The sequence below is a fragment of the Macaca nemestrina genome, chromosome 3 (assembly GCF_043159975.1).
Source record: "Macaca nemestrina isolate mMacNem1 chromosome 3, mMacNem.hap1, whole genome shotgun sequence".
In the NCBI taxonomy this organism is placed as follows: Eukaryota; Metazoa; Chordata; class Mammalia; order Primates; family Cercopithecidae; genus Macaca; species Macaca nemestrina.
The window spans coordinates 149,351,776-149,368,766 of record NC_092127.1 but is presented as its reverse complement, the minus strand read 5'-3'; the positions used below and the strand labels follow the sequence as shown (position 1 = coordinate 149,368,766).

The following is a 16,991-nucleotide window of genomic DNA, read 5'->3' as shown; positions in this document are numbered from 1 at the left end:
AGCAAGCCTCACCACTGCAGGCTGGAGTGCTTTGGGACTTTAAGTGAACTTGAGCGACAGCCTAGGCCACAAGGACTGCAATTCCTAGGCAAGCCCTAGTGCTGAGCTGGGTTCAGAGCCGACGGACTGGGAGACATGTGACCTACTGAGACACAAGCTGGGGTGGCTAAGGGAGTGCTTGTGCCACCTCTCCTTCATCCTCCAGCAGTGGGTGGCAGGGAGAAATCGGTGTGCTTAGTAAAGGGAGAGCACAGCAACTGGGGGACTTTACATTGAACTCAGTGCTGGTCTGTCACAGCAGAGACCTGGTAGGATTCAGCACTTGCTGACCAAAGAGCCCCATGGTCCTGAATATCCAACAGCAATACCCAGGTTATATGCGGTGAGCCTTGGGCTCAGATGTGCTGGCTTCAGATGTGACCTTGCACATTCCTAGCTGTGGTGGCTATGGTGAAAGACTCTTTCTATTTGAGAAAAGCAGGTGGAAAAGTAAAGGGGACTCTACCCGGCACCTTAAGTGCCTGGTTGGCCTCGGTGGGGTAGGGCACCAACCAGGCTCTTGGGGTCCCTGAGTCAGGCTTAGGCTCTTGGTTAGTTAGCATTTCTGGACCTGCCCTGGGCCAGAGAGGAGTCCACTGTCCCGAAGAGTGAGTCCCAGGCCTGGAAGCATGCATCATAAACTGACTGAAGGGCCTTTAAGTGAAACATCAGTGGTAGCCTGGCAAAAGCCCCCATGGGTTGGTGGTGGTGGTGGCCACAGGGAAAGGCTCCTTGGCCAATGGAAGTGGGAGGGAAGAGTGAGAAGGGCTTTGTCTCATGGTTTAAGTACCAGCTTAGCTGCAGTAGAATAGAACACCAGTTGAAGTTCTAAGGTTTTTCACTTCAATCCATGGTTCCAAGACAACATCTCTGGACCCACCTGGGGCCTGGGGAAGCTCACTGCCCTGAAGGTAGGGACATAAACCTGGCTGGCTTTGCCACCTGTTGATTGTAGACTCTAAGGCTTTGAGTGAACTTAAATGGTAGCCAAGTAGTGGTTATAGCAGGCCTTGGGTGAGACTCAGTGCTGTGCTGGCTTCAAGTCTGAACCAGCACAGTCCCAGTGGTGGCGGCCAGGGGGATGCTTGTGTTCCTGCCCCTAGTTCCATAAGGCTCAGCACAGGGAGAGAGAGAGACTCTGTTTGTTTGGGAGAAGGTAAGGGAAAAGAATGAGAGTCTCAGCCTGGTAATTCAGAGAATTCTTTCAGACTTTATCCAGCACCACCAAGGCAGTACCTTTCTCTAGAAGTCTTCAAGAATTGCAGCATTGTAGGGTCTCAGGCTCAAGTCCCTTAGAAGACCCGAAACACCTTCCCAAGAAGAATGGACACAAATGGGCCCAGATTTCAAATTAATTTAACCAAAGTAGTGAAAGATCTTTATAATGAAAACTAAAAACTGATGAAAAAAATTGAAGAGGACACCAAAAACATGGAAACATATTTGATGTTCATGGATTGGAAGAATCAATAGTGTTAACATTTCCATAGTACTCAAAGCAATCTGCAGATTCCATGCAATCCTTATCCAAATCCCAAAGACATTCTTCATAGAAATAGAAAAAACAATTCTGAAATTTATATGGAACCACAAAAGACCCAGTGTAGCCAAAGCTATCCTATGCAAAAAGAATGAAACTGGGGGAATCACATTTCCTGACTTCAAATAATACTACAGAGCTATAGTCACCAAAACAGCATGATACTGGCATACAAACAGACACACAGACTGATGGAACAGAATAGAGAACCCAGAAACAAATTCACACACCTATAGAGACCTCATTTTCTATAAAGATGCCAAGAACACACAGTGGGGAAAGGACAGTCTCTTTAATAAATTGTGCTTAAAAAACTGGATATCCACATGCAGAAGAACAAAACTAGACCCCTATCTCTCACTATATTCAAAAATCAAATCAAAATGGATTAAAGACTTAAATGTAAGACTTCAAACTATGAAAGTGCTAAAAGAAAACATTGGGGAAACTCTTCAGGACATTGGTCTGAGCAAAAATTTCTTGAGTCATACCACACAAGCACAGGCAACCAAAGCAAAAATGAATAGCTGGGATCACATCAAGTTAAAAAGCTCCTGCACAGCAAAGGAAACAATCAACAAAGTGAAGAGACAACACACATAATGGAAGAAAATATTTTCAAACTACCCACCTGATGAGAGATTCATAATCAAAATTTACAAGGAGCTCAAACGACTTTATTTTAAAAAGTCGAATAATCTAACTTAAAAATGGGCAAAAGATTTGAACAGACATTTCGCAAAATAAGGCATACAAACGGCAAACAGGCATATGAAAAGGGGCTCAATATTACTGACCATCAGAGAAATGCAAATCAAAACTACAATGAGATATCGCCTCACCTCAGTTAAAATGGTTCATATCCAAAAGACAGGCAATAATAACAAATGCTGGTGAGGATACAGAGAAAAGGGAACCCTTGTACACTGTTGATGGGAATGTAAATTAGTACAACCCCTATAAAGAACAGTTTGGAGGTTCCTCAAATAAACTAGAATTGAGCTACCATAGAATCCAGCAATTCCACTGCTGGGTATATGCCCAAAAGAAAGGAAATCTGTGCATCAAAGAGACATCTGCATTCCCATGTTTTTTGCAGCACTGATCACACTGGTCAATATTTGGAAGCAATCTAAATGTCCATCAACAGATGATTGGCTAAAGAAAATATGGTGCGTATATACAATGGAGTACTATGCAGCCATAACAAGGATGAGATACTGTCATTTTGCCACAAAATGAATGGAACTGCAGGTTATTATGTTAAGTGAAATAAGTCAGACAGAGAAAGACAAACTTCAAATGTTCTCACTTATTTTAGGAGCTAAAAATCAAAATAGTTGAACCCAAGGAGACAGAGAATAGATGGATGGTTATCAGAGGCTGAGGCTGTGAAGGATAGTAGGGGGTGGGGAGAGGAGTGGGGGTTGTTAAAGGGTACAAAAAATATATATAGTTAGAAAGAATTAATAAGACATCATTTGATTGCACAACAGGTTGACTATAGTAAATAGAAGTTTAATTGTACATTTAAAAACAATAGAGTATAACTGGATTATAAAAATATAATAGATTTTTGGGAGGCTGAGATGGGCGGATCACGAGGTCAGGAGATTGAGACCATCCTGGCTAACACAGTGAAACCCTCTCTCTACTAAAAATACAAAAAAATAGCCAGGCGTGGTAGCGGGCGCCTGTGGTCCCAGCTACACAGGAGGCTGAGGCAGGAGAATGGCGTGCACCCAGGAGGCAGAGCTTGCAGTGAGCCGAGATTGTGCCACTGCACTCCAGCCTGGACAACAGAGCAACACTCCATCTCAAAAAAATAATAATAATAATAATAGAGTATAATTGGATTGTAAAAAATAATAGAGTATAATTGATTTGTAAACTAGATTATAATTGGATTATTGTCACATTAAAGTATAAATGCTTGAGGGGATGGAGAGCCCATTTGTCATGATGTGGTTATTGCTTATTACATGCCTGTAGGAAATTATATAACATACCTCATAAATATACACACCCACTATGTACCCACAAACAGTTTTTTAAAAAACCTGGTTACCCAAACCAGAAATCCAGGAGTCAGCCTTGACTCCTCTCTCCCTCATACCAAACTCCAGTTTTGATTTATATTGATTTTAATGCATCCAACACCTTATTTCAAACCCTTATCACCTTTCACTTAGACCAGAGTCAGAGCCCCAAACTGGTCTCCCTGCCTTCATTTCTTTCTGCCTTCAGTACTCTGTAGTATATCCAGTTCTACTGCCTTTTGCAAATGCAAAATAATCAGAGTTCTCCTTTCTTGGAAAGATCCTCCAGTGGTAATCCACCACCCATAGCAGTGTTTTGTAATCATTTTTATAGCAGATTAACGTTATTTTCAAACAAATATCATATAAAAGCCTAATATCTATAAATAGATATGAGCTGTATTTTACTGTGATTAACTTACTTTGTAAGATCTAAGTGTGTAAGTTCTATAAACCAGTAAGAAAATAATAAGGAGGTTTGGCAAAATTTAAAAATTCAAAATCAATGGCAATGCAATTAGATCAGCATGGTCTTGATATTTATTTCTCTATTTTATTTGATTGCACATATTTTTAAAAATCCTGATTCATATCATTAGGTAGCTACCAGTGATAATAGTTTATTGCTTTTTCCAAAAAGTTGACCTTTCAAACTTAAAGTATCATTCATTTAGAAAAAGATAGCAAGATGCAAATATTAATGAGTTAAACTGTCAGCACGTATTACTTGGTTTCTGGTTTTTACCTGGTTAAAAATGTGGTATGTAATATGTAGTTTGAGTGTGTATTTAAGATCTGGTTTTTTTTTTAACGAAAGTCAAAGCAAACATTTGTGCAATCCTTAAGTCTCCTCCTTAGAACCTTGTTACCATGGAATAGAGTTTGAAAACCAGTGATCTAAATGCTAAACCCCAAATCCTTTAGTATTTAGTATGAAAATGTAAGATCCTGTTTCATTTGAACTTTATCAGTCTAGCTGCATTTCCCACCACTGCCAAATTTTTGCCCAGGTTTCTAAATCTATGTTCATCTTTCAAGGGGTTATAGTTTTGTACTAGTTATTTTCTCTGCCAAATGTGACTCCGGAACTACTGTCTTCTAATCCAAATTTCTATTAACTTAATTTCAAAGTTAAAACATTAACTCTCCATGATGTTTTCTTTGAATGTGCCCATAGGATTTTGTATACACTTCTATCTTAAACATGTGTTGCCTTGTGTGATAATCATCACTTCCTCTCAACTGTGAGCTCCTAAGAAAGGACTAATTTAACCATCCTGGAGTTCTCAGGAACTTTCAAAGTGCCTGCAACCTAATAATCATTCCTTAAATGTTTTACATTCATAAACTCATTCATTAATATTAATAATAACCAGTAGAGTGGTTACAGTAGCTGAAACTGCAGATTTGCATAACGTTGTGAACAGATAATCCTCTCATTGACTGACACTTTAGGTTAAATAAGTACTAAGTAGAAATCACTCTTCTAAATCATGCTAATTTTCACTTTAACTTCATTTTTCTTTAATAATGGCCTCACCCACCAACAAAGGAAAGCAGGATCACCAGCAAGAGAACGAGAGCACAGATACATGGAATCAGGACCAGCAATAGGAACCGGAGGGGGTTAGCAGTCGCCAGCTTCTGAGAGCAGCCATTGCCCATGTTATTGTCATCAGCTCTCAAGACCTAAAGTAAAAGAGGAAAACGCAACATGGTTTTAGTTTTACAATACAAGGTATGAAATTTTAGGTTACAGCTATCCATTTAAAACAGCAGCATTCCAAAAAGATTTTACTGTTTGTGCTTTAGGGTATGAAATGAGCTTAGTCACCAAATCATGTCAATAAATGAACAGATAACTGTACATCTACATTCAGGGAAGAGCAAACTATCTATTTATGAAACATTTTTCAGAAGTATATGGGCTTTTAACAATATCCCATTTTGCTTTTTTAAAACATATTTGTCAATTTGGTATAATTCCAAAGGGCTATGAATTACCATGGCAAAACTTTACCCTGGACCAAAGCTACAACAGAATTGAAGACTGCCTAATACAGTGATACAAAATTGGTAAGTAGGTGTAGACAGAATATTATCCAGACTTCATTCTTTTTTGTCTCATTAGTCTAAACCAAATGTGAATGAATCTGGATAAAATAAGTATTTGGTCATTAATAATTCAGCCAGGCTTGCTATTACTGACCATGCATTTAGTGACAAGTTGAAATATAAGGAGGAGCCTGCCCTGATTGCCAATTAAACGCTAACAACTCTGAGGACATCCTCAGCTGTCCATGCTGCCCCTGCAGCCCATCCCTTGTGAGAGGATGTCAAAGTGCAAAAATGATGGTTCAGATAAAGTTCTTGTCTTCAAATGCTTCAAATTTTGCTTAGTTCAATCTCTTGCCAGAAATGATATCTGGAAATTCATTTATTACAAATGGCTAGCTTTAAGCAGTGACCTCAAAAAAACATCTGAGATGGTACTAAAAGGGCTTTGAATCACTACAAGAAACTCTCTGGGTCTCCTTAATGAAGACATTTCTCACGACTCTCTCTTGGACTTCTAACTCTGCATTTTCTCCTCTGACAGTTTCAGAACTTGAACTCTAACCTCTGTGTAACTATCTCCTGAATCTCTCTTGCATCCTAAACTCCTTTCAGAGTTACACTACATACTTCTAATGCCTGGTGGGTAGTAGCCCCTCTTCTTAACAAGTCCAAAACTAAGACGAACCTTCTCTCTCTCTCTATCTGCAAACTAGTTCTTCTACTGACTTTCATATTTGTATTTACAGAAATTCCTCCATTCCAATATGGAGAGTGGAGTCCGAAGACTCCCCATTTCATCATCCCCCTATGCCATACATCACCAGGTTTTGTTGGTTCTTCCTCTGTAATAAATACCAAACTTTTTTTTTTTTAATGAATGACCTTTGAGAAAGAGCCTTATAATAATCAAGAAGTTGTTCTAACAGAATGGTCCTGTAATATTCCCAGGACTTCCTGACCAGTATTTGATTATTTCCCATGGATGCAAAGACAATTTTGATGGGTTCTTCTGAATTGCAAGGCTTATGTGACTCCCATTTCTGCTTTATTCCCTCTATCTGGGAATATAGGTTCACTAACCCATATTGCAAGCAATGTTCACTACATAATATGATGACAGCTTCTGTAATTTTAAGAATTCTCCATGAGAGACATTATTTGAAATAACTTATGTTGTTAACTTGAGAAGAGCTTCATTTCCTAGGTTAATGTCTTACTGATCCAATTCCTCTGTACCTGAATTAAGCTACCAGCCAATGTGTTATCATTTACAGTTAATTTACAATTGATCTTCAAGAAGACATAGCACTGGTGCAATATAATATGAGATCTGCAATAGCACATTGATTACAATACCAGCATTGGATAGGCAGTGCCCTTTCAGGCTTATATACAACACTTGTCTACAAAAAAAAAAAAAAAATCAATCAATAAACAGAAGTGTGGGACTATAGGCCAACAAAGTTAGTGGCAGAAACAAGTTGATACTTGTTTATTTTACTTAGTTACTGAACACCTACTAATTATAATAATAATGATGGATATGACAATGACTTCAAATCACTGTCTCTCAAAAGCTCACAGTCCTGTAGGAGAGATGATATGTACATGAATAATATAACTATATTGCAAGATAGCAAATGATAAGCACCATGACTCTTACAGCTAAAGTGATATAAGAATTCAAAAGATAGAAATATAATTTGCTGGAAGATCACATAAGATATTGTAGAGAGAACAACCCTGAATCAGCCATAATTCTGAGAAAAGTACCCCTGAAAAAGTCTGTTACGAGTTAAAAAAAATGTTGCAAAGTGTATACAGAGAGGTAAGAAATTATGAAATATATTTAACTTCTACAACAATGAAGAAGCTTCCTCGCTAAGGTGATCACAGAAGCATTATAGGGATAACCTTGGGTGACGAATTCACAATGGCTCATTGCCATCTGGACTGCTGGAGCCAGATACATCTCATTTAGCATTTATAAGTAAAGAGTCAGCGGAGAAAACGCTAGAGGCCCATTTTAATATCTCATCTAAGTATATATCAAGTACTGGACCTCCAAAAATGATACTCATGATTAGACCAAATATTTTCTTCAGTGACAAGATAATTGATTTTTTTGTTTGATTTTTGAGATGGAGTCTCATTCTGTCACCCAGGCTGAAGTGCGGTGGCACAATCTTGGCTCACTGCAACCTCTGCCTCCCAGGTTCATGCAATTCTCCTGCCTCAGCCTCCTGAATAGCTGGGATTACAGGCGCACACCACCACACCTGGCTAATTTTTTGTGTATTTTTAGTAGAGACAGGGTTTCACTATGTTAACCAGACTGATCTCGATCTCCTAACCTCGTGATCTGCCCGCCTCAGCCTCCCAAAGTCCTGGGATTACAGGCGTGAGCCACCGTGCCCGGCCAGAGAATTGATTGCTTTTTTCAAAGGGAGAGGAGGAAGAAATACACAGGAGAAATTCAATACTTCAGCACTTTCTTCTTGAATAACTTGCATAACTTTCCTCTTGCACTCATGGCCACTTAGGACTGTTGCAAATGCTACATTATGCACAGGCCCTTCGAGGTTCCTCTGAACACAAGGCAACTCTCAGACTTCACTGTTGAGTAAAGGCCAGGTGAAATAAACAACCAGAATCATCCTTAAGCTTTGTTTCCATGGACTCTAAACAATCCTTTCTCCAAATGGCATCCCTCTTCCACAAGCACCTTCCTCAGCCTTGAAATCAAGCTGAGCACAGGCACAGCATTCCATGGCAAGGGTAGGGAACAACGCATCTGATTGGACCTGCACATATTTGTAAAGCATGTCATTCTTATGTGTTTTTTGCTGTTGTTGTTTTTATTTTTGGTTTTGGTTTTGGGTTTTTTGTGTGTGTGTGTGTGTGTGTTTTGTTTTGTTTTGAGACAGGGTCTCACTCTGTCACTCAGGCTGGAGTGCAGTGGCACAATCTTGGCTCACTGCAACCTCTGCCTCCTGGGCTCAAGAGATTCTCCTGCCTCAGTCTCCTGAGTGACTGGGACAACAAGTGCGCACCATCCATCGCACCCAGCTAATTTTTTTGTAGATTCAGGATTTCACCATGTTCCTCTGACTGATCTCAAACTTCTGGGCTCAAGTGATCCACCCACCTCAGCCTTCCAAATGTTCTTATGTTTTACTAATCTTGTTAATGAAATCTCATTTCTTGTATCTTAAGAACTACATTTATTTTAAAAGCATAATGTACACTGGCACAATGTACCATTTTACCACAATTGTATGCCATCTTGGTATCATTTGAGGGGTCAAAATTTCAGATAGCCATCAAGCACTTTCTTCCTTTGGCTTCTCTTTCTCCTGCCTCTCTGGTCATTCCTTCTATTTTTGAAGGCTCAATTCTCACATTCACTCGCTCCCCAGGCAATGTCATCCACACGTTTATCTTCAATTAGTAGCAATCCATAGGTGACTTGCATCTTTAAATAACAACCATAGATCTTTCCTCTGATCTCCAGACCATTATATGCAACTGACCACTTGACATCTCCTCATTGGAGGTTGTAAAAGTAACTCAAACTCAACAAGTCTGGAACCAAATAAACAATTTTCATCCCCATATCTGGTATTATTCCAGGGTTGGCAATCTGAAAAAAGGTAATTGCACAACTATCATGTGTCAGGTATTGTTTGGGCACTTGGGATATATTAATATGCAAAACGAAACTCTGTAGTCTAATAGATGCTACATTATAGTAAAAATAAACATGTCTCACCTGAAATACTGCAAACACCTCTTCATATCTGGTTTACCTATATTTATCCATGCACTCCCTAACGTGTTCTCCACACTATAGCCAGAGTAAGAGAGAGGCTGTATTATCTTTGCATGATGAGAAAAGACAACGTGAAAAATGACCCCAAAGCTGAACTAATTCAAGATTGCAGAGCCTGGAACCAGAGCTAATCATGAGAGCCATGCTCTCAGAGGTTCTGGGGAGGGCTTTGGATTTACATAGGGTATACAAGGTTTTGAGTCCATTTTATCAAGTTTGCAAAGGTCAACAAGATCATAGTTGACATTTCAAGTACATAAGTCTTTACCCCTTTTTTTTTACCTTCAGGCAGCATTTGATTTTGTCAACACATGGTGCATTCTTGAGGGCACATCCACAGCTGCAAACAGAGAATATTTGAGAGCTTGTGTGGAGGTTCTAGTTGGGGAGTGTACCTACTTGAATACCCCTGACCAAAGATGGGTCCTCATCTATCAGGGATGGTCGCCCTCTTTGACAGAGCACACAGCTTCAGGGAAGATGCACATGGAGCAGTGAGGGGGGAAGGGGCACCTGCCTAGCCAGGCAGATCAGCCAATTCAACCCTGGTGATCAATGGGGTGACAGATGTCACAGCCAGATTTCCCTTGCATCCAGCAGACATTATTTGAATCTTCTGTCTGAGGGGTTGACAGGAGCTACATTCCTGTCAACCCCTCAGACAGAAGAATTATTCCTGAGGCCAGAGCCGGCGCTTACCAAAGAGCCAATGAACCAGATATACCTGACTAGGGGTTTTAGGTGGGTTTGTCCAGATAATTCTTGAAGGTGGGAATAGCTGCCAACAACCAGGTTACTCTAAAGCAGGAATTCAGCCCAGAAGAAACCAAGTGAGAATTCTTTCCTTTTCTTTCTTTTTTTTTTTCTTTTGAGATGGAGTCTTGTTCTGTTGCCCAGGCTGGAGTGCAGTGGGCATCTCGGTTCACTACAAGCTCCACCTCCCAGGTTCATGCCATTCTCCTGCCTCAGCCTCCCAAGTAGCTGGGATTACAGGCATCCACCACCACACCCGGCTAATTTTTTTGTATTTTTAGTAGAGATGGGTTTCACCATGTTAGCCAGGATGGTCTTGATCTCCTGACCTCGTAATCCACCCGCCTCAGCCTCCCAAAGTGCTGGGATTACAGGCTTGAACCACTGTGCCCAGCCAAGAATTATTTTCTAATTGGTTGGATTATCTTTTGTGATAAATTTTACATCTTAAATATATAGAACAGGTATCAGAAAACTAATCCATGGACCAAACTCAGCACACCGAATATTTTTGTACACACAGTTTTGTTGGATACAGCCATGTTCATTTGTTTATATTCTGTCTATACTGCTCTCCTGCTACTACAACAACATTGAGTATTTGCAACAGAAATCATATGATACTCAAAGCCTGAAATCTTTACTATCTGGTCCTTTATAGAAAAAGTAGGTGAGCCACTGATGTAGTGTATCAGTGTATATCTGCATATATGTGTATTTTTAAATTTGTATGTTTAATTTGATAATCAAACTAAAATATAAATTCTTTTAAGAAAATTGTATCTTAATCTTTTCATCGGGGCTTTAAACGAAATATGATATAATTGTACTGGGGGTAAATTGGCAGACAAACAAACTGATTGTTGTTGTAGTACAAAGTTACTCCACAAAAGGTTGAAAGATAAAAATAATCTTCAGGGGGGGTGCGACCAAGATGGCCAAATAGGAACAGCTTCAGCCTTCAGTTCCCAGTGTAAGTGACACAGAAGATGGGTGATTTCTGCATTTTCAACTGAGGTACCGGGTTTCTCTCACTGGGTGGTGTCAGACAGTTGGCGCTGGTCCATGGGTGCAGCCCGACCAGTGAGAGCTGAAGCAAGGCGAGGCATCGCCTCACCTGGAAAGTGCAAGGGGGAAGAGAATTCCTTTTCCTAGCCAAAGGAAATTGAGACACACAACACCTGGAAAATTGGGTAACTCCGACCCTAATACTGCGCTTTACCAAGGGTCTTAGCAAATGGCACACCAGGAGATTATATCCCACACCTGGCCCAGAGAGTCCCAGGCCCACAGAGCCTCCCTCATTGCTAGCACAGCAGTCTGAGATGTAACTACAAGGCAGCAGTGAGGCTGGGGGAGGGGTGACCACCATTGCTGAGGCTTAAGTAGGTAAACAAAGCCTCTGGGAAGCTCGAATTGGGTGGAGCCCACTACAGCTCAAGGAGGATGGCCTGCCTCTGTAGACTCCTCCTCTGGGGACAGGGCATAGCTAAACAAAAAGAGGCAGAAACCTCGGCAGAGGTAAATGCCCCTGTCTGACAGCTTTGAAGAGAGCAGTGGATCTCCCAGCACAGAGGTTGAGATCTGAGAACAGACAGACTGCCTGCTGAAGTGGGTCCCTGACCCCTGAGTAGCCTAACTAGGAGACATCCCCCACTAGGAGCAGACCAACACCTCACACCTCACATGGTGGGGTACACCCCTGAGACGAAGCTTCCAGAGCAAGAATCAGACAGCAACACTTGCTGTTCAGCAATATTCTATCTTCTGCAGCCTCGGCTGCTGACACTCAGGCAAACAGGGTCTGGAGTGGACCTCAAGCAAACTCCAACAGACCTACGGCTGAGGGTCCTGACTCTTAGAAGGAAAACTAAGAAAGAGAAAGGACAACCACACCAAAACCCCATCAGTACGTCACCATCATCAAAGACCAAAGGCAGATAAAACCACAAAGATGGGGAAAAAGCAGTGCAGAAAAGCTGGAAATTCAAAAAATCAGAGAGAATCTACCCCTCCAAAGGAACGCAGCTCATCGCCAGCAATGGAACAAAGCTGGATGGAGAATGACTTTGACGAGTTGAGAGAAGAAGGCTTCAGTTGATCAAACGTCTCAGAGCTAAAGGAGGAACTATGTACCCAGTGCAAAGAAACTAAAAACCTTGAAAAAAGAATGGGTGAATGGATAACTAGAATAATTAAGGCAGAGAAGACCTTAAAAGAGCTGATAGAGATGAAAACCATAACACAAGAACTACGTGACAAATGCACAAGCTTCAGTAATTGACTCGATCAACTGGAAGAAAGAGTATCAGTGATTGAAGGTCAAATGAATGAAATAAAATGAGAAGAGAAATGTGGAGAAAAAAGAGTAAAAGGAAATGAACAAAGTCTCCAAGAGATATGGGATTATATGAAACGACCAAATCTACGTCTGATTGGTGTGCCTGAAAGTGACGGGGAAAATGGAACCAAGTTGGAAAACACTCTGCAGGATATCATCCAGGAGAACTTCCCCAACCTAGTAAGGCAGGCCAGCATTCAAATTCAGGAAATACAGAGAATGCCACAAAGATACTCCTCGAGAAGAGCAACTCTAAGACACATAATTGTCAGATTCACCAAAGTTGAAATGAAGGAAAAAATGTTAAGGGCAGCCAGAGAGAAAGGTCAGGTTACACACAAAGGGAAGCCCATCAGACTAACAGCAGATCTCATGGCAGAAACTCTCCATGCCAGAAGAGATTGGGGGCCAATATTCAACATTCTTAAAGAAAAGAATTTTCAACCCAGAATTTCATATCCAGCCAAACTAAGTTTCATAAGTGAAGGAGAAATAAAATCCATTACAGACAAGCAAATGCTTAGAGATTTTGTCACCACCAGGCCTGCCCTACAAGAGATCCTGAAGGAAGCACAAAACATGGAAAGGAACAACAGGTACCAGCCATTGCAAAAACATGTCAAACTGTAAAGTCTATCGATGTCAGGAATAAACTGCATCAACTAGCGAGCAAAATAACCAGCTATTATCATAATGACAAGATCAAGTTCACACATAACAATATTAACCTTAAATGTAAATGGCCTAAATGTTCCAATTAAAAGACACAGACTGGCAAATTGGATAAAGAGTCAAGACCCATCAGTTTGCTATATTCAGGAGACCCATCTCACATGCAGAGACACACATAGGCTCAAAATAAAGGGATGGAGGAAGATCTACCAAGCAAATGGAGAACAAAAAAAAGCAGGAGTTGCAATCCTAGTCTCTGATAAAACAGACTTTAAACCATCAAAGATCAAAAGAGACAAAGAAGGCCATTACATAATGGTAAAGGGATCAATTCAACAGGAAGAGCTAACTATCCTAAATATACATGCACCCAATACAGGAGCACCCAGATTCACAAAGCAAGTCCTTAGAGACTTACAAAGACACTTAGACTCCCATACAAAAATAATGGGAGACTTTAACACCCCACTGTCAACATTAGACAGATCAACGAGACAGAAAGTTAACAAGGATATCCAGGAATTGAACTCAACTCTGCACCAAGTGGACCTAATAGACATCTACAGTACTCTCTACCCCAAATCAACAGAATATACATTCTTCTCAGCACCACATCGCACTTATTCCAAAATTGACCACATAGTTGGAAGTAAAGCACTCCTCAGCAAATGTACAAGAACAGAAATTATAACAAACTGTCTCTCAGACCACAGTGCAATCAAACTAGAACTCAGGACTAAGAAACTCAATCAAAATTGCTCAACTACATGGAAACTGAACAACCTGCTCCTGAACGACTACTGGGTACATAATGAAATGGAGACAGAAATAAAGATGTTCTTTGAAACCAATGAGAACAAAGATACAACATACCAGAATCTCTGGGACACATTTAAAGCAGCGTGTAGAGGGAAATTTATAGCACTAAATGCCCACAAGAGAAAGCAGGAAAGATCTAAAATTGACACCCTAACATCACAATTAAAAGAACCAGAGAAGCAAGAGCAAACACATTCGAAAGCTAGCAGAAGGCAAGAATTAACTAAGATCAGAGCAGAACTAAAGGAGATAGAGACACAAAAAAACCCTCCAAAAAATCAATGAATACAGAAGCTGTTTTTGTTAAAAGATCAACAAAATTGATAGACCACTAGCAAGACTAATAAAGAAGAAAAGAGAGAAGAATCAAATAGACACAATAAAAAATGATAAAGGGGATATCACCACCGACCCCACAGAAATACAAACTACCATCAGAGAATACTATAAACACCTCTACGCAAATAAACTAGAAAATCTAGAAGAAATGGATAATTTCCTGGACAATTATAGTCTCCCAAGACTAAACTAGGAAGAAATTGAATCCCTGAATAGATCAATAGCAGGCTCTGAAATTGAGGCAATAATTAATAGCCTACCAACCAAAAAAAGTCCAGGACCAGACGGAATCACAGCCGAATTCTACTAGAGGTACACGGAGGAGTTGGTACCATTCCTTCTGAAACTATTCCAATCAGTAGAAAAAGAGGGAATCCTCCCTAACTCATTTTACGAGGCCAACATCATTCTGATACCAAAGCCTGACAGAGACAACAAAAAAAGAGAATTTTAGACCAATATCCTTGATGAATATTGATGCAAAAATCCTCAACAAAATACTGGCAAGCCGAATCCAGCAGCACATCCAAAAGCTTATCCACCATGATCAAGTGGGCTTCATCCCTGGGATGCAAGGCTGGTTCAACATATGCAAATCAATAAACATAATCCAGCATATAAACTGAACCAAAGAGAAAAACCACATGATTATCTCAATGGATGCAGAAAAGACCTTTGACAAAATTCAACAGCCCTTCATGCTAAAAACTCTCAATAAATTCGGTATTGATGGGATATATCTCAAAATAATAAGAGCTATTTATGACAAACCCACAGCCAATATCATACTGAATGGGCAAAAACTGAAAGCATTCCCTTTGAAAACTGGCACAAGCCAGGGATGCCCTCTCTCACCACTCCTATTCAACATAGTGTTGGAAGTTGTGGCTAGGGCAATCGGGCAAGAGAAAGAAATAAAGGGTATTCAGTTAGGAAAAGAAGAAGTAAAATTGTCCCTGTTTGCAGATGACATGATTGTCTATTTAGAAAACCCCATCATCTCAGCCCAAAATCTCCTTAAGCCGATAAGCAACATGGCACATGTATACATATGTAACAAACCTGCACGTTGTGCACATGTACCCTAGAACTTAAAGTATAATTAAAAAAATAAAAAACGAAATGAAAGAAAAATCAGAGTATAAATACGTCATTTCAGTTCAATGAGGAAAACAGAATGATTTGCTTGAGGTGTTATAAGTGGAAAAAGGAGGAACATTTACCCAGCTGGATAAGGAAAGAGGATCATGAAAAAAGGCTTAAAATAATAAAATCCATTTTCTAGGATCATAGACCAATAAATCTAGCATTTTACTTTTATAAGCAATCCACAAAAACTTTTTAAATATGTTGTATCTGCTTGCCATTGTTAAATAAAAACACTGCAATTCTATTGGAGGTGATTCTAGTTTTCAGTTTTCTAAGTACTTATTAATTGTGAACTATTTCTATCAAAGAATCTACTCACAAAGTTTTTGTTCTTTGTTTTATTTTTGCCAAAACTGCACCATATAAACCCGACATGTGCTCTAAATACAATCTTGCTCTTTTCTGTATGGTGATCTTAAAAATACTCATCACAAGATAGGAAACACAGCTGCCATCATTTTAGGAAAGAAATAGTCATGAGTAATGCTTTAACACACATTTCAAAGCATCAGGGGTTCTAAAAAGCTCAAGAGGGTTGTGACTTTTATTGTCCCTATATGTTCTAAGCATAATGCAATTTTCATTGTTAAAATGCTTACATTAAAATGACTCCCAACAATCCATAGATTACATAGTAGTATATAAATCTATTTAAATTGCTACTAGAAAACCCTGTCACTACCAGAAATAATTCAAGTTAGGGTAACATTCAATAATGTTGTTGGTATCTGTTTGGGTGAGGGAAAAGGGACAAGATGGAGGAAGATGAACAAGATGGCGCAGTCCCTGTTGCTTCCAGGTTCTTCATCACCAACTTGCCTGCGCCCGGGAAAGTGTGGATCAACTGAGCATGTGCCACATGACATCAATCTGAAGAAACCGAAACTTACCCAACCACACCTATGAAGACGCCCCTATCCCGCCCACTGCCCTCCCCTTTCCGGTGCCAATGCATAAAAGTTCGCCACCAGCAGGAGCCGGCGTGACTTCCCTGGCCCCATACTTGTGGACCGGAGAACCTCACCCGAGAGTTGCTGCATATTTGCAATTAAAACCTGCCACTTTCTTACTTAATTTGGTCTCATGTTAAACTTATTTAACTCCCCTAAATTAATTAAAACAGTTGGTGCCGAAACCCGGGAGGAGACCCCCCTCCTCGGGACCCCTCAGGGGGACCCTAGGAACCTCCTCCCTCACGAACCTGCTACTCCAGCTTCAGAAACCTTCCTGAGTACATCAAGCATTCCGGTTTCTTTTGTGCCACTGCTCTGCAGTCGCCCTCTTCGGTGAGTGTTCCCCTTCCCTACCTATTCACCAGAAGTCCCCTCAGCCAGAAGTCGTGTGCACGCCCGAGGCCCCTTTTAGGCCACCAGGTGGCCATTTAGAGGACTCCAACCCGGAGATGTCCGT

General features: G+C 40.4%; 1 protein-coding gene and 1 long non-coding RNA gene across 11 annotated transcripts in view; one reads left to right on the top strand and one right to left on the bottom strand.

The window, feature by feature from the left end:
• Nucleotides 1-16,991, bottom strand: part of LOC105487675 (corin, serine peptidase) — a 276,725-nt gene that overhangs the window by 222,420 nt on the left and 37,314 nt on the right. For all 10 annotated transcript variants that reach the window (XM_071093630.1, XM_071093634.1, XM_071093635.1 and 7 more), the window contains one exon: nt 5,163-5,307. In XM_071093630.1, coding sequence (XP_070949731.1) covers nt 5,163-5,307 — 145 coding nt within the window. The remainder of the gene's footprint in view (nt 1-5,162; nt 5,308-16,991) is intronic.
• LOC139362421 (uncharacterized) lies at nt 894-16,518 on the top strand. The gene is made up of 3 exons (XR_011621310.1): nt 894-950; nt 5,171-5,356; nt 16,381-16,518. It is a non-coding gene; the product is annotated as an uncharacterized lncRNA (long non-coding RNA).